The 25,666-nt window shown below is 43.2% G+C and overlaps 1 protein-coding gene across 2 annotated transcripts in view; it reads left to right on the top strand.

The window, feature by feature from the left end:
* The window catches only part of KDM1B (lysine demethylase 1B), a 60,183-nt gene that overhangs the window by 19,012 nt on the left and 15,505 nt on the right, over nt 1-25,666 (top strand). For both annotated transcript variants that reach the window (XM_072813849.1, XM_072813850.1), the window contains exons 7-13: nt 10,004-10,042; nt 14,043-14,247; nt 15,588-15,772; nt 18,374-18,550; nt 18,944-19,018; nt 21,508-21,645; nt 22,638-22,809. In XM_072813849.1, coding sequence (XP_072669950.1) covers nt 10,004-10,042; nt 14,043-14,247; nt 15,588-15,772; nt 18,374-18,550; nt 18,944-19,018; nt 21,508-21,645; nt 22,638-22,809 — 991 coding nt within the window. The remainder of the gene's footprint in view (nt 1-10,003; nt 10,043-14,042; nt 14,248-15,587; nt 15,773-18,373; nt 18,551-18,943; nt 19,019-21,507; nt 21,646-22,637; nt 22,810-25,666) is intronic.

Raw genomic sequence — 25,666 nt, 5'->3', positions numbered from 1 at the left:
GTCTTCCCTACGTTTTAGGTATAGGGTGTCATATTTTACATCCTTTTATTTCATGTGTTCATTGATTTTTTTACAGAAATACTCATTTTTGCTGTGTGTGTGTTTCCTACCCCCATACAGTGATTTTTTGGTCTTTCTTTTCCACTCAAAGAGTCCCTTTTAATATTACCTACTAGGCTAGTTTAGTGGTCACAAACTCCTGTAGGTTTTGTTTGGGAAACTCTTTGTCTCTTCTATTCTGAATGATAGCCTTGCTGGAAAGAGTATTCTTGGCTGCAGGTGTTTCCCATTCAGCACTTTGAATATATCATGCCACTCCCCTGGCTTGGAAAGTTTCTGCTGAGAACTCCACAGACAGCTTTATGGGGTTTCCTTTCCATATAACTGTTTTTGTTTATATTACGGCCTTTAATATTTTTCCTTATCACTATATTTGTCATCTAATTACAATATGTCTTGGTGTAGATCTGCTTTTGTTGATTTTATTGGAGGTTCTCTTTGCCTCCTAGATCTAGATATCTCTTTCCCAGATTAGGGAAGTTCAGCTATTCTTTTTTTGATCAGATTTTATTTATTTATTATTTATTTGATAGCATGCGCGCGTGCTGGGGGTAGCGAGAAGGACAAGCTGACTCCACAGTGAGTGCAGAGTCCCATGTGGGGCTTAACCCCATGACTCTGAGACCATGACCTGAGCTGAAACTAAGAGTAGGAATCTTTTTTTTTTTTTTTTTTTTAAGAGTAGGATTCTTAACCATCTGAGCCACCCAGGTGCTCCTCAGCTATTATTTCTTCAAGTAAATTCTCTTCTCTCTCTCCTTCTTCTGAGACTCCTATAATCTGAACATTACTACATTTGATGGAGTTGCTGAGTTGTCTAAGTCTATTCTTGTTTTGCATAATTCTTTTTTTTTTTTCACCTTGATTACTTTTCATTACTCTGTCTTCTACATTACTGATTCTTTCCTCTGCGTCTTGCATCCTGTTCATTCCATCAGATGTGTTTCTCATTTCACTCTGTGTTATTCCTTTTCTCTGTGTCAAAGGTCTCAGTGTTCTTTACTCTTTTCTCAAACTCGGTGAGTATCCTTATGATCATTGCTTTAAATTTTCTGTCAGGCAGGTTACTTATATCTGTGTCCCTTAGAACTCTGGCTGTTGCATGGTCCTTTAATTTGGGGCAGTTTCCTCTGTCTTCTCATCTTGTCTAAGTCTCTGTGCCTGTTTTTCTGTTAGGAAAACCAGCTACATTTGTTCTTGACGGTAATGGCCTTTTGAAGAAGAGGTCCTATAGTGCCCTGCCATGCAGTATTTCCTGTTCCCCAGGGTCTGGTACTTCTGGGAGTATCTCCAGTGTGTGCTGGGAGTGTTCTGCAGTTGTGTCATGGCCACCTCCTCCTTCAGACCAGCCCTCTTTGCCTGGTGGGAGCAGTGTTTGGTTCCTGGCCTGATGTGGTACATTTTTTAAATTCATTCATTCATTCATTCATTCCAACGTGGTGCATTTTAACTAGATGTGTTTTGGTCTGCTTGTGAAATGGGAGCTGTTATCCCTGCCACCAGAACTGAGGTCTTGCAAAACTCCAGAGTGGGGAGATGTGGTGTGGGAAGGGGTTTGCGCTGGCCTGTGGGAGTAATGGGCCTGCCATGCTGGGATTGAGGCACACATGACTGGGAAGGTTGGTTCCCCTGGAACACAGGGCTGGTGTGAGGCTTGACATAGGTGAGTTGCATAGCAAGTGTTGGCACTGGCCTGGCTCCTGCAAGTGGCTCTGTGTTAATGCTGAGGATGAGCAAGAGAAATGGCTCCTGCCATTTCCTTTGTTCCCAGAGGGATGTCTCCAGGATCTCTACTTCTCTGGGACTTCGTCTGAGATGAGGAATAAACCTTCCCACTTTGTATCCCACATGCTCTTTGGGTCACTGTTTTTTCTTTTTTTCTGGGGGGGGGTGTCACTGTTTTTTCCATGCTGCATGTCCAAGGGCTGTTGGTCCTCCCCCCCCTGCTCTCTAACAGCAGCCCTGATACCCTCTGGGTTGTATCCCAGCCCACCCCACTGACCTTTAGAACTCTAGGCTTTAAGTCCTGCTGGGTTGCAAGAACTTGGCCCTCCTTTGTGCTCTCCTGTGTGCTCATTTGACTCTTGCTCTTCTCCTTGACCATGGCTCCCTCTCTGCTGCAGTGGTCAGGATCCATTTCTCTTCCAGGCCACATCCATCTCTGCACTTCTACCTTCTTCAGTGTGGCCTTTTCTTATGGAGTTTGTTCTGCCAGTCTTCAGATCAATTTCTGGAGTACTTAGGATTATTTGATAGGTACCTAGTTTTATTCATGGGATGAGGCAAGCCTAGGGACCTCCTACTCTGCTGCCATCTTCCCCTCTGAAAATAAAGTTTTATTGGAATACAGCCATGCTCATTCATTATGTATTATCTATGGCCGCTTTCCTGCTAAGGAGTTGTGATGTAGACTATATGTTGCATGGAATTTAAAATATTTACCATCTGGCCCTTTACAGAAAATGTTTCCCAACCTCTCATCTGATCCATGAGCATGGTATATCTCCATCTTTTCAGGGTCTTTAATTTCTCTCCAGAGTGTTTTTTTTTTTTTCTAGTTTGCACTGAGGTGTCTTTCGTTAAATTTATTAAGATATTTTGCTTTATCTAAGTAGAATTTATTTTTAACTTTATTTTTAAGTCATTTGTTGTAATTGTATAGAAATACAATTTACTTATATGTATTGACTTTATATCGAGAGACTTTCTTGAAGACACTTACTAGATTTCAAAGATCTTCTTGTATATTCCTTTGGGTTTTTTACAGTCATAGCCCCTGTGAATTAAGACTCTTGCTTTTGGGATCCCTGGGTGGCTCAGCGGTTTAGCACCTGCCTCTGGCCCAGGGCGTGATCTTGGAGTCCCGGGATCAAGTCCCACATCAGGCTCCCTGCATGGAGCCTGCTTCTCCCTCTGCCTGTGTTTCTGCCTCTATCTCTCTCTGTGTCTCTCATAAATAAAATTTCTTAAAAAAAAAAAGACTCTTGCTTTTTAAAAAAACTTATCTTTGGCTCTTCTTTTTCCCTTATTACGTTAGTCAGGACTATCAGTACGGACTTGAGTAGAAGTTGGACAACAGAGATCTTTTCTTGTTCTTGACTTAGGAGGAACGTGTTCAGTATTTTATTATTATATATAGTGCTGACTGTAGCTTTTCACAGATATCTTTTGTCAGACTGAGTAAGTCCCTCTCCCTAGTTTGCAGAGAACATTTTATTATGAATGGATGTTGGATTTTGTCAAAAATTTTCTCTTCATCTTGTATGATGATCATGTGGGTTTTTCTCATTTAATCTATTAATGTGATGAATTGCACGGATTCTAGCATGTTGGAACAACTTTATGCTCCTGGGTGGGGGAAAATCCTACTTGTTCTTAATATATTGTCCTTTACTGCTCATATTTTGTTGTAGAATTCTGCACCTGTGTTCATGATGAATACTAGTCATTTCCTCTTGTAATATCCTTGTCAGGTTCTGATATCCAGGTTATGCTGGCTTCATAAGACATTGATAAGTATATCCTCCTTCTCTATTTTGTTAGAGTCTGTGTGAGATTGATACTTGTTTTTTACTGTTTGGTATAATTCAGTAGTGAATACATTGGACTAGTTTTCTTTGTGAGAAGTTTTGAAATGATTCAAATTCGGTGTATTTAACAGATATATGGCTATTCACATGGTTTATTCTACCAATTTTAGGTAACTGTGTCTTGTGGGTTTTTAAAGTTTTTTTTAAGATTTTATTTATTTTTTATTTATTCAGAGAGAGAGAGCGAGAGAGAGAGGCAGAGAGACAGGCAGAAGGAGAAGGCTCCATGCAGGCTCCATGCAGGGAGCCCGACGTGGGACTCGATCCCGGTTCCCCGGGATCATGCCCTGGACTGAAGGTGGCGCTAAACCGCTGAGCCACCCAGGCTGCCCTTTTCAAGTTTTTTTAATTAAATTTTTTTTTTTTTTTTTTTTTTTTTTTTTTTTTTTTTAAGAAAGAGAACATGTGCATGCAGGCGGTGGGGGCAGGGGCAGAGAAAAGGGAGAGTGAGAATCCTAAGCAAGCTCCATGCCCAGCATGGAGCCCAATGCAGGGCTAGATCTTACTACCTGAACCAAAATCAAGGATGCTTAACTGACTTAAGTCACCCAAGGTACCCCTAATTATTTATTTATTAATTTTTTAATTTTTAAGTAATCTTTACAGTGCAGGGCTCAAACTCAACAACTGAAGATCAAGAGTTATATGCTCTACCCACTGGCCAGACAGGTGCCTCTAGACAGTTGTGGGTTTTTTTTTTTTTAATATTTTATTTATTCGTGAGAGATGGAGAGAGAGGCAGAGACACAGGCAGAGGGAGAAGCAGGCTCCATGCAGGGATCCCGATGTGGGACTCGATCCCGGAACCCCGGGATCACACCCTAAGACAGATGCTCAACCACTGAGCCACCCAGGCATCCCCAACAGTTGTGTTTTTGAAGAAATTTGTTTATTTCATCTACATTGTCAAATTTGTTAGAGTTGTTAGTGCTGTTCCCATTTCTTCTTTTAGGATCTGTGGTGGAATCCCTATTTTATTTTTGATGTTGGCAGTTTGGGAGTGAAGGGTGGTATGTACAGATCTAAGCCTAGGACCAGGGTCTTGCAATGAGCAAGTCTTGTTCTGAAACCTTTCAGGTTAGCCCTAATTGGCGCTCAGGCTGAACCTTCGGAGCAGAAGCCCTCTCTGCAGGATAGGAGAGAAAAACAAGGGAGAGGGCTGATGTTGGGGGACTGGGTAACTCATTTTCTAGACTTAGTGGGTACAGGGATGGGAATTGGGGTTTGAGTAGTGAAGGCACACGAGCATGTCCTGCAAGCTGTTCAGTATTGTGGTTGCACTGAATGTAACAACTAGCACCTGTGGTCCAGATGATTTCTCAAGTGGATTTCTCCTTTTTCTTTTCTTTTCTTTTCTTTTCTTTTTCTTTTCTTTTCTTTTCTTTTCTTTTCTTTTCTTTTCTTTTCTTTTCTTTTTTTCTTTTCTTTTCTTTTCTTTTCTTTTCTTTTCTTTTCTTTTTCTTTTTCTTTTTCTTTTTCTTTTTCTCTTCTCTTCCTTCTCTTCTCTTTTCTCTTCTCTTCTCTTCTCTTCTCTTCTCTTCTCTTCTCTTCTCTTCTCTTCTCTTCTCTTCTCTTCTCTTCTCTTCTCTTCGATTTTATTTATCTGACAGAGCCCCAGAGAGCACATGTTGGGGGGAGGGGAACAGCAGAAGGAGCAGGAGAAGCAGATTCCCCACTGAACAGGGAACCAGATGCAGGCTGGATTCCAGGACCCTGGGATCATGACCTGATCCAAAGGCAGATGCTCAACCAACTGAGCCACGCAGGTGCCCTGAATTTCATTATAATACTGAAGGAGAGCTCAGCCGGGGAGCAGTCAAAAATAGCAGGCTGTTTTTTTTTTTTTTTTTTTTTTTTTTTTTTTTTCAGGCTGTTTTAATAGATACTAGCCTTGGGGCATTTTAACCCCACCTGTTTTTCTGAAGATTTCAAATAATTGTTTTAAAGATGAAACAAATATCTTGGATGACTTGCATAATAATGTTTATGTGGCTAAACAGTAGGTGTGTTTTACATACAAAGTTTATATGAAAATCATTTTGTCCCGGCCATGGTTTAACTGGGTTTGGAGTTATCCATCATCCCTCTTCTCTTTTACGTGAGATAACAGAAAGTACAATTTTGACTTCGTTTCTACTAATTCTTCAGATCATTTGTGTCCCTTTTCTCCTTTATGTGATTTTTCTTCCCGTGGTCACTGTCTCTTTCATGTTCTTCAACTTAAGCTGCTTTTGAAAAGCCTAAGGTTTTCTTTAAAGTGAGCTTGTTTTTAGAAAAATGACGTATGGGGAGCCCTGGTGGCTCAGCGATTTAGCCCCGTCTTCAGTCTGGGGTGTGATCCTGAAGACCTGGGATCTAGTCCTGTGTCGGGCTCCCTGTGTGGAGCCAGCTTCTCCCTTCTCCCTCTGCCTGTGTCTCTGCCCCTCTCTCTCTCTCTCTCTCTCTCTTTCTGTGTATGTGTGTGTCTCTCATGAACAAATAAATAAAATCTTAAAAAAAAATGATGTGCTCATCGTTGAAACATTGAAGCGATATAGAAAAGAACAAAGATAGCAAAAGTAAACCAAAAAAAACACCAAATTCATGTGGTCAACATCATGAAATAACCATTGTCTGATGAGGTTCATTCAAGAATATTCCCACATGTGTTCAGGGAGAAGGCCTGGCTGACAAATCACTTCAGAGTGAGGAATAGTACACCTGTGTTGGTTTGATGTTACATGGTTGCATCTAACACAGTGAAACTTAAAATAAGAAAAAGAAGCCAAAGTGAAATGAGAAAGTGCTAAACATGGAATAATGATTTTTTTCATCACAAGGAATAATAGTTTCTAAAATCTCTCGGATGGGCACTTGGGTGGCTCAGTGGTTAAGTGTCTACCTTCAGCTCAGGTCGTGATCCCGGGGTCCTGGGATCGAGTCTCACGTCGGGCTCCCTGCAGGGAGCTGCTTCTCCCTCTGCCTACGTCTCTGCCTCTCTCCGTCTCTCATGAGTAAATAAATAAAATCTTTAAAAAATTTTTTTAAAAATCTCCCTGAAAGGTTAAGAAGACATGTGATGAGAATATTAGGAGGTTGGAATTGCCCTAACTTCTTTCTTAAATTGCATGTTTTGATCTTAAATACCAGTTGACACCCAACCACGAAAGAGGAAAAAATAAATTACATCACACTTCAGGCTGCCTCGCCTTCTCCTCACTCCCAGTTCTTATTAGTGTTTTGAACATGTATTTTCCATCACCCTAATCCCCCTGCCGTTTACTCTTGCTTCTGTGTTTATGTGGCATTACTGTTTCCCACAATTTCTGTGATTCATCACATGGTTGGATGTATTGTAACAGCAAGTCTTTCTTCCCAGTAAGGGCTCAGAGGTGTCAGATTCCTTATGTTTTTGAGACCTTAACGGTCTTTCTCTCCTCCTGCCTGCCCCCATCTTGAAGCTGAAGGGTTTACGGTCTTTTGGAATTCCAGCTTCTGTCTATGGCACGCACCTCTTCTCCCCTCTAGGGATCCTCCTTTGAGACCCACTGCTCCCGTCTCCATCGATTGCCATCCATACCCTGAACTTGTGAAATATTTATCTAAGTGGTGTCTATTGACCCAGAGTCACTTTGGTCTTCAGCTTAGTATTCGGTCCAGGACAAAGTCTGGAAAGCTTTATTTGTAAAACAACATTAAACAGAATGGTAGGTGGCTCAGTGGTTTAGCACCACCCTCAGCCCAGGGCCTGATCCTGGAGACCTGGGATCAAGTCCCACGTCAGGCTCCCTGCATGGAGCCTACTTCTCCCTCTGCCTGTGTCTTTGCCCCTCTCTTTCTCTGTGTGTGTGTCTCTCATGAATAAATAAATAAAAAATCTTACCCAAAAAACAACAAAACAAAACAAACAGAATGGTAATGAGGCTGCACATGATCTTTGGGGATTTGCTTTTGTCAATTTTTTTTTTTTTTAATTTTTTTAAGAGACTGAGAAAGAGAGGGGCAGGGATGAGGCAGACAGCGAGAGAAGGAGTCTCAAGCAGGCTCCACGTCCAGCTTGGAGCCCAACATGGGATGGGGCTTGATTCCACACCCCTGAGATCACCTCCTGAGCCAAAATCAGGAGTTGGATGCTTAATCAACTGAGCCACCCAGGTGCCCCTGTCGGTTTAAAATATAAAGACGCTTCCATGTCAGTATATAAAGATCTCTTTGTCCTCAGAGACCACATAATACATAGTCCACTGGACTGATATATCCTGATGAATTTAGCCTGACTAAAAGGTATTTAGGTGACTTTTAAATGTTTACTGGCATTGACAATACTATAGTGAAGAGCTTTGTATCTATGCCATTTTCAGTATACTTGTAGGATCAAGTCTAGGAAATGAAATTTCTTTGTTAAAATAGATAATGGTCATTTTCTTCCCTCCCTCCCTCCCTCCCTCCCTCCCTCCCTCCCTTCCTTCCTTCCTTCCTTCCTTCTCCATGCCCAGTGTGAGGCTTAACTCTCAACCTGAGATTAAGAGTCGCATTCTTGGGGCACCTAGGTGGCTCAGTGGTTGGGCCTTTGGCTCAGGTCGTGATCCTGGGGTCCTGAAATCGAGTCCCCCATTGAGTTCCCTGACGGAGTCTGCTTCTCCCTCTGCCTATGTCTCTGCCTCTCTCTGTGTGTTTGTCTCTCATAAATAAATAAAATCTTCAGCAAAAAAAAAAAAAAAAAAAAAAAAAGTTGCATGCTCTACTGACTGATCCAGCTGGGTGCCCCTATATGGTCATTTTAATATGAACTAATACATAGACACAAAAGAGGATTTACAGTGCTATGTCAGGAATAAGGAATGAAAGCCAGCACTCAGTTACCTGGCATCCAGTTTTCAGAAGCAGAGCATCACCGGCTCCTGTAACTCCCTGGGTGCCCATCAGTACTTAGCCTTCTCTTCCTCCCCTGCAAGTCTTCTGAATTTTGCATTTATTATTTCTCTGCTTTTTGTTACAGAGTTAATGCATATTTATGACACCAAACAACATGTAAAGTTTTCTATATTTCTGTATTGGTGATAAATTACATCCTGTTGTTTCTATTCCTCTGTAGCTTGCTCTTTTTACTCAACAGTGAGGTTTTTCAAACACATCCATGTTGATGCTTAAGCTCTAGTTCATTAATTTTCCCTGCTGTGCAGTATTGCCTTGCATAAATCTACCTACCACAGTATGTCTGTTCTGTTCGTGGACGTGAGGGTGGTTTCTCGTTTCAGGCTGTTAGATACATGTGAGCATTCTTGCATGCCTCTCCTAGTGCATGTGTGCAAGAGCTTCTCTGGAAAATATTCTGGGGGCCAGATTTGCCAGGCCATATGGGATGTCAGTCTTCAGTTTATTTAGGTAACTTTTTTATATTGAAGTATAACATACAAACAGAAAATGCACAAATCAAAATGCATAGCTCAGTGAAGTTTCTGAGAGTCTGTCTTTAGCCAGCTCCCAGGAAAGAAATTGAACTCTTCCCAGCCACGCAGGAGCCACCCTGGATCCCGTTTCACTCAAAAGCCTCCATCCCTTGCTCCCCTACTCATGATCTTGGCTTACTGAACTTTTGGTAAATGGAATCACACAGTATGTGTTCTTCTGGGGCTAGCTTCTTTGTCACCATTATGTTGGTGAGTGTGTCTATGTCGTAGTGTGTAGTTTATGGTTGGTTCTTTCTCATTACTGTGTCGTGGGCCATTGTTTGAACCTAACACTTTATTTATTCTACTCTTGGTGGACCTTTTTTTTTTTTAAATTTTATTTATTTATTCATGAGAGATAGAGAGGCAGAGACACAGGTTGAGGGAGAGGCAGGCTCCTCGCAGGGGACCTGATGCGGGATTCAATCCCAGAACTCTGGGATCACACCCTCTGCCAAAGGCAGACATTCAGCCACTGAGGCACTCAGATGTCCCCTCTTGGTGGACTTCTGAGCTGTGTATAGCTTTTTTCTATGACAAATAGTGCTCCTTTGAACTTTTTTTTTTTTTAAGATTTATTTATTTTAGAGAGAGCATGAGTGGAGGGAGAGGGAGAGAGAAAATTTCAAGCAGACTCCCTGCGCAGTATGTATGTCTTCAGCTGTGCAAGATAGTGCCAAATTATCATGCATTTAAATCTTGTGTATTTTGTCAAATTCGTTCCAAAATCATTCTGTTCCTTTAGCTTTCCACCCAGGACATTTTTATGAGAGTAGCTGTCTCCTCCACACCCTCACTCCTGCAGTATTTTATCTCACTTTTCGCTTTTGCCACATAGGGGGTATCTTACTGAAAGCAAATTGACACACCTGCATTTTATAAGTAAATCTAGTTACCAAATTAACGCTTGGTTTTCTTTTGCAGCCCGAGACCTCAGATCATTGTTCCCTTCCAGAGGATCTAGTGAGTATTTTTGCATGTCCTAGGCTATGGTTCATGGTGCTGTGGATGATAAAATTACTATATGTCAGTGGCATAACAGTTTTATGAGTTTCTCTGTATTTGGTTGCTGATCAAAGGCTCTTAATCTAACATGACGCCTATATGATGAAAATACTAGCAGTAGTGGTATCATGGGTGATCCTCCCCTGCCTTAAGGAGAAAGAAGTCAAGTTCTATTGCCCCATGTCAAAAGGAATTGAAAAAAGAAGAAATGGATAGCTTGCTTTACTACAAGGATCAGCCTTGTTATCCTTGTTTCTCCTGGGTGGCTTTGTGACTTTATCTGCATTTGAATCCTTCCAAGGAAAGAATAAGAGGCTGGTAATTTGATGGTCTTGGCCCAGATTCAGCAGCAAGGGTGCTCTTGTGTATTCTGAGCTCAGGGTAGCTGCTCCATCCAGTCCTGTCCCTGTTCAGAGCGGGGGAGGGGAAGCAGCAAGTCCAAGAGGCCGAGCCTCCTCACATTTCATTTATCGTATGGAACTTTGCTACCTGAGCTAGTAGATTCCATGACCCAGATGGCAGCTCCCATGGCTGTTTTAGAAAATGAGGGGATCCCTGGGTGGCTCAGCAGTTTAGCACCCACCTTCGGTCACACCCTGGAGACCCAGGATCGAGTCCCATGTCGGGCTTCCTACATGGAGCCTGCTTCTCCCTCTGCCGGTATCTCTGCCTCTCTCTCTGTGTCTCTCATGAATAAATAAATAAAATCTTAAAAATAAAAAAAGAAAGAAAATGATGCTTTACATTTCTGAGTTTCTAAAATTCTGAGATTCTGGATTATTTTGCATTTTAGTAATACAGGGGTGTTAATTTGCAGTTTGTCTACACATCTGAAACTGTGGGTCTTTGATGTTTAGGCAGAGGGTGAATTGACACCTATTAAATCTACTTGAAATCTATTCTGTCACATAAAACGATGTGTTAGATACACTTTTTTTTTTTTTAAAGTAGGCTCCACACCCAGTGCAGACCCCAATGCAGACTAGAACTCATAGTCCTAAGGTCAAGACCTGAGCTGAAATAGAGTCAGATGCTTAACCGACTGAGCCACCCAGGCACCCTCCGCCATGCACACACATATTTTCAATAATCAATTATACCCTCAAGCATTCCCATGGGAAAGAGTAGCCCAAATAATTTCCAGATTTAGGGTAGACAGAATGAGATCATAGATACAAAGGAAAACATAACTGTAAATACATTTGGAAAACCTTATGAATCTGTCCCCTGACATTCAGACCATTTTGCATACAAAACAATGCAAATCAGCTCCGGGACAGAGGCCATATTCTTGGAATATAAGAGCTTTAAAACGTGTAGAAGCGTTCCTGGATTTCATCTGCCAGTGATTTATTTTTGTGGACAGTTAAGAAAGGGTCTAGAGTAGGTTTATAGCCATATCACCTACTTTACCCTTATTTTATTTCTATAGGTTCTTGGGTCACTTTAATTTTTTTGTTTTAAATGTTTTATTTTTAAAAATTTTTAAAGATTTATCTATTTTGAGAGAGCATAGGGAGTAGGGGAGGGGCAGAGGGAGACGCAGACTCCCCGCTGAGCAAGGAGCCAGATGCGGGGCTGGATCCCAGGACCCTGCCTTCACAACCTGAGCTGAAGGCAGACACTCAAGCCACTGAGCTACCCAGGTGCCCCTAGGGTCGCTTTAAAGCAGGTTCCAAATTTTGAGTGCCTGTATGAGTTTCCTAGGGCCGCTATAAATTATTATAAACTGGGTGGCTTAAAGCAACAGAAGTGTGCTGTGTCACAGTTTCAGAGGCTGAGTCTGAAGTGAAAGTATTCCCAGGGCCACTCTCTCCCTGAAGGTCTGGGGAGCGTGTCCTGCCGCCTGCAGCTTCTGGTGGTGCCAGCAGTCCTGGGCATTCCTCTGCTTGTCCACGGATCACTGCAGGCTCACCCTTGTCGTCACGGGGCTCTCTCCCTGTGTGTCTCCCTGGCTCTGTGGCTCTGCTTCTCTTCTTCTAAAGACACTAGTCGGGCTGAGTGTAGGCCTCACTCTGCTCTAAGTGTGGTATTTGTTTTAAGGACCTCATTTCCAGATAAGGTCACGTGCTGGGGTTCTGGGTGGATATGGATTTTGAGGAAGCATTGTCAAACCCCGTGCAGCGGCTCTTTCATTAAATATGCTAATCGATTGACAATATCCAGTACGATTTCTTCCGGGGTATGTGTACTTAAGGTGAGAATGGGGTTCTTGATGGTGTACCGACGAAATGACAGCCGAGTAACCCGGGAACGGTGCGTGTGCTGGGAGGACGTGCTGGTTTATCAGTTGCTGCTGGAGCTGCTCATACGCCAGTGCAGAGACTGGTTGGAGGAGTCTCAAACAGGCTTCTGGGGAAAGGACTGGGAACAGGTAGCAAAATGGCAGGACCTCTCTTGGGTCCTGACTCAATTCACCCACAGCTGCAAGACCCCAGAAGCAGAAGAGCGTGGGTTCGCGTTCATTAGGGCGCCTTCATTCTGACCTCTGCACGGTCCGTTTGGAGTGTTGGGATCTGAACGCTCCATTTACTCTCTCCTTGGGGCTACACTAGGAAGGGATCCACAGAGGCAGCCGTGGTGTGTCTGAGAAGTTGCTGAAGCTTCTCTTCTCCGGCACAGCCCAGGCTGGCCGAGGTTAGCCTTGAGAACAGAGAACAAACCGAAATGCCTTCAGGGCCTGGGCAGGTAGATGAATGTGTGAAGCAGCTGGTAGTAATTTATAGCAGGTGTTGGGGCTTGTAATCAACCGAAAAATGCTCGCCCCAGACTTGGACCCTGTGAAAGCTGAGGAGGAAGCAGAACACATCTGCAAACCGGATTCCCGCTCTGGACCTCAAGGTCACAGACCCCTGCTTGATGGCAGGTGGCATCTGCTTAAAGCCTGCAGAACTGCCACCACAGGGTCCCAGAGCTCAGGGTTCTCCTAGATTAGATTCTTAGAATTCTTGGACCACACATTCAAGATCATGTTTAGAAAAGGCCGTCGAACATAGGCTTTGGCGGCGGTGTTGCTTTAGAAGCCAAGTAAATTTTATTCTTATTGCAATAGTTAGTCATCATGGGGATGCTTTGATCCAATGAGTCCATATGTTAAATCAACTCTGGAATGTGATCACATATCTTAAGACCAAAAATAGCTTTTTTGTTCATTTCTACATTTAGCATCTTATTTCAACTGTTGTAGTGTACTTCTTCCTCTGAAAGTGTTCAGTAGCTTCTAGCAGAAAAGAGTAATGCTTGACTACTTCTCAGGAGAACTATTTTTTTCTGCCCAGTTTCTAAACTAAAGTTATCTTTAGATCCTAAGTGAAGTGGGGGGGGGGGGTTGGGGGGCATGGATAATAAATGATTACTGAAGAGAAAGAAGTTTTCTATGTTGAGCCAAAAGCCGGACTTGCAATGTAGTGGATTGTACTGGTTGTGACGTTACCTGTAATGACACTGTAATGCACCCTTAAGATTTTCCTGGTGTTCTGGGGGATTCCTGGGTGGCCCAGTGGTTTAGCGCCACCTTAGGCCCAGGGTGTGATCCTGGAGACCCAGGATCAAGTGCCACGTTGGGCTCCCTGCTCCCTGCGTGGAGCCTGCTTCTCCCTCTGCCTGTGTCTCTGCCTCTCTCTCTCTCTCTCTCTCTCTCTACCCCCCACCCCGTGTCTCTCATGAATAAATAAATAAAATCTTAAAAAATTTTCCTGGTGTTGGTGGGGGCTTGGTGTTTGAGGGGGCATGGGAGGAGGCTATTGCTGTCTATCTGCAAGAACTCTGCTATGAAATGTTCTCTCCGGCTGTTTTGGTTTCTAAATCTGAGTGTGCAGAACTCTGGTGTGGGATTGTTGAGTGTGAAAAGGCCGAGGGGAGGGCTCTGGGTGAACGATCTATCCTTGGCTGAACCTGCATGTGCATTTCTTATGTCTGCCTTTGTCAAGCCTCTTCATCTTGCTCTGCCTCGTTTCAGAGAGTGTCGGAAGTTTCCAACCACTGGTGGTACTCCATGCTCATCCTCCCTCCTTTGCTGAAAGACAGCGTGGCAGCGCCCCTGCTCTCTGCCTACTACCCTGACTGCGTTGGCATGAGCCCCTCCTGTGCCAGCACGCACCGCGTGGCCGGCAACACCAGCCCCGGGAAGCTGGAGCACTCCAAGGCGGTCCCCTCTGTGCTGGGTGAGAGCCTGTTAAGAGTTTTTTTAGGGGCACCTGGGTGGCTCAGTGGTTGAGCGTCTGCCTTCGGCTCAGGTCATGGTCCCGTGTCCTGGCATCGAGTCCCACATCAGGCTCCCTGTGAGGAGCCTCCTTCCCCCTCTGCCTGTGTCTCTGCCTCTGTGTCTGTGTCTCTTGTGAATAAATAAAATCTTAAAAAAAAAATCCAAGGTTTTAAACAAATATTTATTTTTTAAAAAGATTTTATCAGAGAACATGTGCATAAGTTGGAGGGGGGAGAGGCAGAGGAAGAAGGGGAAGCAGACTCCCTTCCCGCTGAGCGGAGAGCCCAGTGTGGGGCTCGATCCCAGGGATAATGACCCGAGCTGAAGGCAGACGCTTAACTGATGGAGCTGCCAATGTACCACCCTATTTTAAGGTTTTTAACTAGTAACACTGGGCCCTCTAAAACTGTGGATGTGGTCTGAATCAAAGCCAAAGTGGTAAATCCCAGGGCTAGTGAAGGTGCAGTGAAATTTGGCCATGAATCAAAAACTTTAAAATAGACACCCTTTATTCTAGTAGTTTATCATAAATAGTCAAAGTAAATTATCAAAAGTTAGTCTACAGATTTATACGGCATTGTTTATAAGAGTGAAATTATTAGGTGAACCTTAAAGGGCCGGGAATAGAGGAGTGGTTAAATAATAGGAAAATATTCTTTGTCTATTGAAGTCACATTTAGTGACACAGGACAGTGTTCTCAAAAATGCAGGTTAGGAAACAGCATGTTTTTCTTGCTTTTAAAAAATGGGTGCTTGATATATTAACAGTCTCTGTGCATAGAAGCAGAACTAAGTATAGACTCTACCCTTAAATGTCACCTCATGGCTCAAGGATGATCAGGGGTTAGTGACTGTTATGTGCCTCTGTGAACTGACTCATATTTTAATCAGAAAATTCCAATAAAGGTTACTTTTAAAATCTAGTTCTGTGGGGAGTTGGCGGTCACAGAGTTTCAGTCTGATGAGATAATAGAAGGTCTGGAGATTTGTTGCACAACAGTGTGAATCCACTTCACCCGGCTGAACAGGACACTTCAACACGGTCGAGGTGGTCGATTTTATGACAGGCGCGTAACCCCAATTAAAACCTTAAAAACTTTTTTCCCATACTATAGAAATTAAATTCATGAAGGAAGAAGAAGTATGTAGTTCACGTGTATCTCGTCTGACTGGCCAGAGGGAGCGGGGATGTTTCTGTGGGACAGGCCATAGGCCTCGCCGAGGCGTATGCTGGCTCTGTCACGACCCTGGGCTTGGCGGGTGCAGCTACAGGATTTGTGCGTCTGTGTCTACTGTCAGTTCCAGGCATGAACCGGTACTTCCAGCCCTTCTACCAGCCCAACGAGTGCGGCAAAGCCCTGTGCGTGAGGCCGGACGTGATGGAGCTGGACGAGCTCTATGAGTTCCCCGAGTATTCCCGAGACCCCACCATGTACCTGGCCTTGAGGAACCTCATCCTCGCACTGTGGTACACCAACTGCAAAGTGAGTGGAGGCAAAGTCAGCTAAGGCCCACGGACGGAAGGCCGCTCTGGAAAGAGGGGGGCTGCCTTCGCTTTGGGGAAGCCTTTAGATGAGGGGTTCTCTACCCTCGCACTGTTGACATTGGGTGGATCTCCTTTGTAGGGGGGCTGTCCTGTGCCCTGTGGGATGTTCGGCAGCAGCCCTGGCCTCCACCCACTAGCTGCCAGTATCACCCCCAGTTGTGACAACCAGAGATGTCTCCATCCTTGCCTAATGGGCGCAGAGCCTCCCCATCCTGGGAACGAACCACTGCCTCAGATTATCTGCCATCCGAATTTTTGAGTCTCTAGTGAGTGACTGTAAGGTGCAGATTTGGTTTCAGAGAGTTCCAGTATGAATGCAGAGAGGAAAAAAAAAAAACATTCAAGATTGGATTAGAACCCCTTGAGGGCAGGGATTCTGAACTCATTACCCTCCAACAGCTGAGACTGATTATATGTTAGAGGCCTCATGCAGCCTCCACCTGGAAAGGGGCAAGGCCAAATGCAGGGGAATATAAGCTTTTCTTTAATTTCTTTTCTTTCTTTTTTTTTTTTTTAAACAAAGGTTTTCCTGACCCTGGTTTTTTTTTGTGATTTATTAATTTTTTCTGTAATTATTTGAGTGACTGCTGAATGCAGGACATTTGACAAGACGGCCAAAGTAATCGTGATTAAAGAAAGACATCCCATTACACCTTGGTATTTCACTGGATCAGCACCTAGCGTGAGATGACCTGATTAGGTGTATGGCTGTTAATACAATTTATAGGAAGTATATAAGTGGCTTGGACACAGAATTGTTCATTTCCTCCCTAGTGGGCTTGAGGTAGGTGCTCAATAAACATTTGCTGAACTGAACAAAACTGTGGTCAGAATTTCCTGGAAATAAGTTGTAAAGGTACATTTTTTAGAAACAGCCCTGGATTCATTTTTCTTCACATTTCTTTTTGTTCGACTTGGAAGATTGATTTACATACTGGTAAAGAATGTTATAGAAAAAAAAATTCCTCAGCCTTGTCAGTCTGGATCTACTTTGATAAAATATTGTGTGTTATTTATGTTTAATATTCTAGTGGAAAAACACACATGTTATTTGCTGTGAAAAAAATCAAAAGATTTTGAAATTACTTTTAAATTTCATGACCACAAACTAGTTTTTTTACCTTCGGCACCAACCCAAGGCAGTGTTATCTCTTGAATATAGTTGATCCTTAAACAATGTGGCAGTTAGTGGCGTTGACACCCCCCTTCCCAAACCTAGCCAAAAATCTACATACAACTCGGGAAACACACAGAACTGCACTGTACTCATTGAAAATCTCCACCTGTATGTGGACCCACACAGTTCAAACCCGTGTTGTTCATGGGTCTCCTGTATGGTCCTCTTCCTGTGCTTGGTCAGGTTCCATTGGAGCTGGGCGTTGGTGGCAATTGGAGGACAAGCCAGAGGTTGGGACATCCCCTTGCCTCCAGGACTCTTGAGTCTGTTCTAACTTCATGACAGTGGGTCAAGACTATGCTAATCTTGTCTCTTTGAAATGTTCCAGGGCCTTGCCAACTCTGGGGTGAGCAGGGAAAGGCAGTGTCATTTTTTTTTTTAAACGAGTTCCTAAGTCTGCCTCCCCACATCCAATTGGAGATGAGAATCCACCTTTTCCTGCTGCCAGTATGAGTGGGAGCGTGGGCTTCTGCGGTGGCCCTTCCTGTGTGGTTTATCGAGTCAGGAATATATTTGCGATGTGGTCAGCCCACGCTGCCTCTAGCTGTCATTCTTAGGGAGGAGAAGTTTAGGTGATAAAATACAAATTGCCATATTTTCCTTTTGCCCCTTCTTTTTCTTTGCCAGGCAAACCCCTCTATGATCTTACTAAGTCTTAGTGATAGAGGATGGACTTGAACCCTGAGAGGGCTTTTGTTTTGTTTTGTTTTGTTTTTTCTTTTTTTTTGTTTTGTTTTGTTTTTGTTTGTTTGCTTGTTTGCTTTTTTATCGTGGTAAAATACAATGTAAAGTTTACCATTTTTACCATTGTAAAACATACAGTTCAGTGGCATGAAGTAAATAGACAATAATCATTCCCATATCTCATTCTAGAACTCTTCGTTACACTAAGAGGAAACCCTACAGCCATTAAGCAGTGGCTCCCCATTCCTCCCTTCCCCCAGCCTCTGGCAGCCATTAGTCTACTTCCTGTCTTTATAGGTTTGCTGGTTGCAGGTTGTTCATACAAATGGAATCCTACAGGGTGTGATCTTTTGTAAGGAGCTTCTTCACATGGCATAATGTTTTCAGGATTCCTGAAACATGGATCAGTACCTCATTTCTTTTTATGGCCAAGTAATAGGCCGTGTATGGAACCCCATTAGGTTCATCCATTGATGAACACTTGGACAGTCCCTACCTTTTGGCCGTTTGAGTAGTGCTGCTATGAATTTCGCATGAGCCTGTGTTTTCAGTTCTTTTTGGTGTTATACGCAGGAGTGGAGTTGCCGAGTTACAGAGTAATTCTATTTAACTTTTCGAGGAGCCAAGATGCACGTGTATTTGTTTGTTTTAACAGTTTGGTTTTGTCTCCAAACATAGGAAGCTCTTACCCCTCAGAAATGTATCCCTCACATCATTGTCCGGGGTCTCGTACGCATCCGGTGCGTTCAGGAAGTGGAGAGGATACTTTATTTTATGACAAGGAAAGGTCTCATCAACACGGGAGTTCTCAGCGTCGGCACTGACCAGTATCTTCTTCCTAAAGATTACCACAACGTAGGTGCCTGTTGCTCTAGCGGTAACGCCACTGCCATCACGATAAATGCTAGTGTGCGGATAGTAATGCTAGTGAATGCTGGTTAATAATACTCCTCTAACAGTCACATTATCACCACAGAAGTTATAAAGCAAGACTTTTGTAGAATATGTGCTTCTCTGGGGAAGAGAATATCAGAAACTGATTGCCTAGACTGTGGAGAGGAAGAGGGGATGACTTTGTACAATCATACTCTTTAGGAAATTAACTTTCTATGAACATCACAGAAATGTAGATGAACTAACTTGGCTTGGCAGTTAGTATCTTCTTAGAACAACTAAAACAATATATTGCTTTCATTTCTCTAATTGGATCTTTTTTTTTTCAATTTTTTTTCTTTTTTTTTTTTTAAGAAATCAGTCATCATTATCGGGGCTGGTCCAGCAGGATTAGCAGCTGCTAGGCAACTGCATAACTTTGGAATTAAGGTAAGATTTGGGAGACATGAAGTTGATAACAGATGGTTAACCGTGCTTTTGGTCCACATTTTCTAAGATTTAGAAACCAGTTTCTGATTTTAGTGGAGAATGTGAAATACACTGTATCTTTATGTCTTTAGAATCTTTCTAACCAATCCTAGAAAAGATAAGTTTGAAATTGGTCTCATAAAAGAAAAGTAGGGGGAATAGCGGTTCCCAGTAGCTTTAGACAGGGTTTTAGACTCCCGATGAGTAAATCAGAAGAGATTCTGTGCAGATCCTAAAGCAGAAATTCTTCACAGGGTGTTAATGACACAATAGAGGGGACATTGGGAAAATGTCCTTGTTTTTGTAATAGTTTGAGGCTATAAACAGCAACTTGGAAATTCACCATTTCATGTATAAAAGTTTTTGAAACATACAGGCAAAATTTTTAATGCAAAGCAAAGGGCTACTTTTTTTTTTTTTTTTTTTTTTTGAGTAAGCTCTGTGCCTAGTGTGCTTGAACCCACGACCCCAACCTCAACAGTTGCATGCTCTACCGACTGAGCCAGCCAGGTGCCTCTCAAAGGCATACTTTGAGTCTTACTCTGGAAGCCAGTCTTTGCTTTTGGAAGCAAGACTGAGTTAGTTAATCCATGGTTCCGACAGAATTACATGACTTTTAAATAAGGCTGTGCATACTTGAGGTAGCCTGCTTCTCCACAATAGGATGGTTTTTAGCTAGCATGTGGCCTTATGCCAGGTGTTCAAAACTAGCCAAAATAGAGACTTGCAAAAAAGAAAAATTGTACATTTCAGAATCTGATTTCCATTAGATTCATTCAAATTAACCATCCTCTCGATTTCTGTGACTTCCTAGGTCTGACACATGCCTCCTTTTTAAAGATTTATTTTTTCAAGGACTTTGGTTTTCAGTTAAACCAAATGTGAAATCGGTTTGGTAGAACTGAATTAGCCTTTTTATTTTTCTCTGTCTGGCTGAAAGAAATGACAACTTCTTTTTTTCACAATGTCGTCTCTGCTGGAGGAATTCCAGAGATGAAAAAAGTTTCAGTAGCTATGTCTAAGAGAAGTTTCCCTCACTTGAATGGAAGACATAAGTCTTGGGCTACATCAAATTGCTTAACAAAACAGAAGAACCCAAGGTGGATTTATAGAAAGTGTGTTTGCATTCCAAAGTATTTTTCTGAATGGTATTAAGCTAGGACGTGGTTTTGTTTTTTGGGTATTTTTTTTAAGGTTTTATTTATTTGACAGAGTGAGAGAAAGCACAAGGAGGGAGAAGCAGGCGCCCCGCTAAGCAGGGAGCTGATATGGGGCTTGATCCCAGGACCCTGAGATCATGATCTGAATCGGAGGCAGACGCTTAACTGACTGAGCCTCCCAGGCGGCCTGCTAGGACGAGTTTTAATTGAGCATCTATTTATTCATGCATTAGATATTAGGGCCAAGATCTCTTGTTTGTTATTGTTTGGAAAACTCAAGGATGATGTTATGGGAAACGTTATTAATATCCGAAGTCTAGGGGGCTGTCTTTAATATCCTGCCTTCCTCTTAAAAGTAGAAATGGCTGGGTCTGTGTTATTCCGAATGAAGTCAGAGAAAGAGGGTGTAGAAGGTTTGAACCTCTGGTGGTAACCTTCCTTGTCAGAGAAAATGAGGAATGAGAATACTCAGAGGATCCTTCCTGTCCTCCGCTTTCTCTCGCCAGGTGGTGAGGGAGACCCCAGAGACCACCCATCCTTCTCAGTGAGGAAAGAGAGTCCCCTGAGGGACCAAGATGGTTAACTTGGGGAAGCTCCTTAAACAAGTTGAAGGGGTGCTGTTCGGATCCAGAAATGAAATGACTGGCCCTGTGCTGAGTTGGATTCACCTTTTCCCTGGGTACTGCAACCCAGGAAAGTGTCACGCTCCTAGTCCCAGGGCTGTCCGCCGCCAGCAGCTCCTCATGCCATCCGAAATTTGGGGATGTGGGGCCAGCCTGCTTAGGCCAAGGCCACAAGGTCATACTTGGATTGTATGATTGATAAAATAGAATTTTATTTTTGACAGTAGTCCTATCTTAGGGAAGTTAAGGCCTATTTGCAATGCTAAAGGCATTTTGCTGCATACAGAGATGCTTTATAGGATAAAATCACCTCGTTAATCTGGTTTCTTATAGTGCTTTTCAATTTGTGGAATAGTATTAAGTGAAAGCTTTCAGAGTCCACTCAGTGTGCTGGTTCATCAGATCTTACCATTATGGGATTGGAGAGGAGACAGTTTGAGGGATTTCTCCAGCAGACCACTCACTGACTCCTTGCTGAAAGCCGGATGGTTTAACGTCTACTTTGGCTTCTGTTCCCCCTGCATTCTTTTAAAAGTTTTTTCTCAAGTGATAGAATAATTAACCAACTATGGAACTTAGTTAACTGCATGCCATTCTGCATTTATAGTACTGCATTTCATATGGTTATTCTATCCTATTTAGCTTCCCTGATTACCTGTCTTTTTAGGTAACTGTCCTGGAAGCCAAAGACAGAATTGGAGGCCGAGTATGGGATGATAAATCATTTAAAGGCGTCACAGTGGGAAGAGGAGCCCAGATTGTCAATGGCTGTATCAACAACCCAGTAGCCCTAATGTGTGAACAAGTGGGTTTCTTTAAGATTTGTGTTGTAGATAATCAGAAGAAAACATTGTCTCAGTTTGCTTGTGTGTAGTATGAATAATGCTTTTAGATAATACAGAACAACACCCAAATGATTTCTAGCCGCCTCATCCCCTCTGAAAAGTCAAAAATACTGTTCTTCCTTTCTGAGAAGGTGGAACTTAGAGTACATAAAAGATTTGTTTCCTAAGATCTTTAATTATATTTGTGTGTTATTTGCAGACCACTTGATTAGCTCATCATTTTAGGGTTGCCAGATGGAGCAAATAAATAGCTGGGCAGGATGCCCAGCTAACTTCGACTTTTGGACAAACAACAAGGAGTTTTTTTCGGATAAGTATGTCCCAAATATTACATGGGATGTTTTGGGTGCAATATTTGGAACATGCTTATAGTATTAAAAAAACAAACACCAAAACCCAAACTACTCATTGCTTATCTGAGAGTCAATCTTAACTGAGCGTATCCTGTCTTTTTTCAGGCAACCCTCCATAGTTTTTTTTTGTTTTTTGTTTTTTGTTTGTTTTTGTTCCCTCTGTAGTTTCTTGAAGACCCGGTAGGCCCAAGGTTTTTTTCTGAAATATTTATTGACGGTAAATTCAGCATCACCTTCCACGAGCGTTTGTGTGGTTGTGTGTTCATTTACATGACAGTCCACAACGGGGCGGGAACGTCAGAGCAAGGAGAGGCAGTGCACAGCCGTAGCATCCAACACATTAATAAATACTGCCCGAGAAGCTGGAGAGTGCATGGCATGGGCGCTGTTGCTGTCACCTCACTTTCTCCTAAAATAAGGTCTCATGCTCCTTTCTCACTGCCTTCCTCTGCTGCCAGTGCCCAGGAAGCGTATTTAGCTTTATCTTCGAGAGATACTAGACCATTTTCTCCATGAGAGCTCTGTCTAATTTCAGCTTAGAACCTGTAAGTATTTTTTCCCGGGAAAATTTTCACCTTCTTATTCTTATTATTTTGAAGCTTGGCATCAGCATGCATAAATTTGGAGAGAGATGTGACTTAATTCAGGAAGGTGGAAGAATAACTGACCCCACCATTGACAAGCGCATGGACTTTCATTTTAATGCTCTCTTGGATGTTGTCTCTGAGTGGAGAAAGGATAAGACTCAGCTCCAAGATGTTCCTTTAGGAGGTATGGGACAATGGCCTTCTGAATGTTCCTTCGGAGTCTCCTTGTCACCCCAGCCGGGTGAGCAGCAGCAGCAGCAGCAGCAGCAGCCACCTGTGCGGCTGGAAGTCTGCAATAAGAGGCGCCTGCGAGGGGCCACCCGGCTGGCTCAGACGGTAGAGATTGACACGTTCTCTGGGTCATGAGGTCAGGCCCCACCATGGGTGTAGAGCTTATGGTAAAAATCTAACACACATGAAGGAAGAGTCCTGGGAGCGTTGCTTTTGGGCTGATTTCTACTCTCCACTGTTGTGCTCTGTGGAGCAGAACTTCAAGGACCTTCAGAGGCTTGTGCGCACGGACACACACAGATCTTACTTTGCAGAAAATAGCTGATGTTTAATTATTTAAATGTTTAATTCTCAGTTTTCCAGAGGAGCTTGCTTTTTTAATTTTTTTAAAGATTTTATTTATTTATTCATGAGAGACACAGAGAGAGAGGCAGAGACACAGGCAGAGGGAGAAGCAGGCCCCATGCAGGGAAGGGAGCCCAACATGGGACTCGATCCCCAGGACTCCAGGATCACACCCTGGGCCAAAGGCAGGCGCTAAACTGCTGAGCCACCCAGAGATCCCCAAGGAGCTTGCTTTTAAGGAAACTTATTCTAGGCTCCATCTGAATAGTCACTACATAAGGTCCTTTCTAGATCAAAAGAGTTTCTGTATGCTGGGATTTCTTTTCTCCTTTTTGGGGGATAGTGGGTTGAAATTTTTTTCAGTATGTTTTGTATGAAAATGCGAGAACGCATTATTACAATTTGGAATTTTTAATTCATGATCGTTAAGCTTTGGTACTAAGTGAACCAAAAGATACCCAGTTGTACTCTTTTGAAAACTTGACTGTGTAACATCTCATTTCCGTGAGGGTGCTAGCTGAGATTTGACCATACTGCTTCTTAAATTGATGTTTATTTTTTTAAGATTTTACTTATTTATTCATGAGAGACACAGAGAGAGGCAGAGACACAGAAGGAGAAGCAGGCTCCTCGCAGGGAGCCTGATGTGGGACTCGATCCCGGAACTGGGATCACACCCTGAGCCAAAGGCAGACACTCAACCGCTGAGCCACCCAGGCGTCCCAAATTGATGTTTATTTAACCAACAATTTTTATGGCCTGAATGGATTCACTTGTAGTGGCAGGTCGGGGTTTCTGAAAGTGTGATCATTTGAACTCTGTCCGCAGGATGTTATTTTGCTTCAACTGTATGTATCCTTCTAAGGCTTCTTAGTTCTTTATCCTGATGTCTGCTCCCTCACTGCTTGGGGTAAATGTCTCAGTTGCAGGGACTATCTCTTCACCCTTCCTTTCTGGGCCACCAGATAAAAAAGTTAATCGCCTTGTCTTGGCCTTACTTAACAAAAATGATCAAGGGAGGATCTACAACACCAACTGTGTCAGGTTCTAGTTCTATCCTGCCCGGTAGTATCTGAGCTGTCTGAGATTACACCTAAGTAGCACTTAGCTGAAAACACCCAAATATAAATACTAAGAAGCTAGAGTTAATTTCACAAAGCATATGTACTAAAGCTTTTAAATGTATTTTACATAAAAACTCGCATTAAGTCTTCTCCCAATCTGTTTATACTTAATTTTATATACTCTTCTAGCAATCTTGGTTCTTCCCAAATCTACAAAACCTAAAGGAAAATAGAAACCACACAGCAGGAGGCAGGAATGGGACCACAAGTTGGTAATGAAAGCTAAAAGGCCCTGTGGTCTGGGGGCAGAAGCTTGGCTCAGATCTAGAGGGGCCATGGTCATCCCCTTATACGGTGTAGCCTCAGAATGGAAGTTTTTTTTTTTTTTTTTTTTTTTAGAATGGAAGATTTTAATGAGAGTCTGGAGCTGTCAAAAATTTTTTTTCTTAACTCATTTTCAGTTCCATTTCTACTTAAGCAAATGCACAGGCTTGATCGAAGCTTTGAGTCTCTGCAGTGTACGTGTGGGCTGGTGGTCCTCACCTCGAAGGTTCTGAAGAAGGGCTCTGTGCTAGGATTCTTACCATCTGTCAGACACGAGCCTCCTCCCTTCCCTCCCCCCCGCCCCCAAAAGGGAATCTCAGACAAGAACTGAAATGATGCCACAGGGCTTGTGTGTATGTGTAGCTGAACGTTCCAGTTGCATGGGTGGATGAATGTCGGGGTTGCAAGCGAGCAGGATTCCCAAGACTAGTGGTGGCCAGGTGATGCTGGACAGTGAGGGGGCCTGGGCTGGGGTGGGGGAGCCCCGGCTCGGGGTTGGGGTGGGGGAAACAGCAGCAGCAGGCCTCCCCTGGTTGGAATTTACCAGGAAGAGACTCAGCCACCACTCAGCAGAGCGTGTAGCCGGCAGGTAGTAGGTGCTATCTTTGGAAAGGCTGGAAATGTGCTCGCGTTGTCTGGCTGTGGGCTTTGGAATTTATTACACAGGGAGTAGAAAACCAGCAATTAAGAGGTATTGAGCCAGAGAAAGCTGAGCTGACAGAGCTCGGGATGGATTATTCTTGTTTTGTTGGAGAGAATACAGCCAGTAGTCTCTCATAGGTCTGTTCGTCGAGGGGAGACATTCTAAGAAGTTGACCTTAGGTGGTCACAGTAGGACCAGAAAGAGAAGAGGAGCTTTCTCTGGGGGGACAGGGATACTCCCTCCACCCCCACCACCCCAACCTTGACCCCCTCCCCAAAAAAAAAGTTTTTCAACCAGGCAGAAACGAAACATAGTTGATGATACAGAGCCTACCTACATTCTTTGTTTCCAGTTAAGATAAGCTTTTCCTTCCTGAGTGAAACCAACCTTATCAAGATGTCCTCACCCTCCCCCAACCTCCCCCCCAACTCCAG

The sequence above is a fragment of the Canis lupus genome, chromosome 37, assembly GCF_048164855.1.
Source record: "Canis lupus baileyi chromosome 37, mCanLup2.hap1, whole genome shotgun sequence".
In the NCBI taxonomy this organism is placed as follows: Eukaryota; Metazoa; Chordata; class Mammalia; order Carnivora; family Canidae; genus Canis; species Canis lupus.
This window is presented reverse-complemented; position numbering and strand designations above follow the sequence as displayed.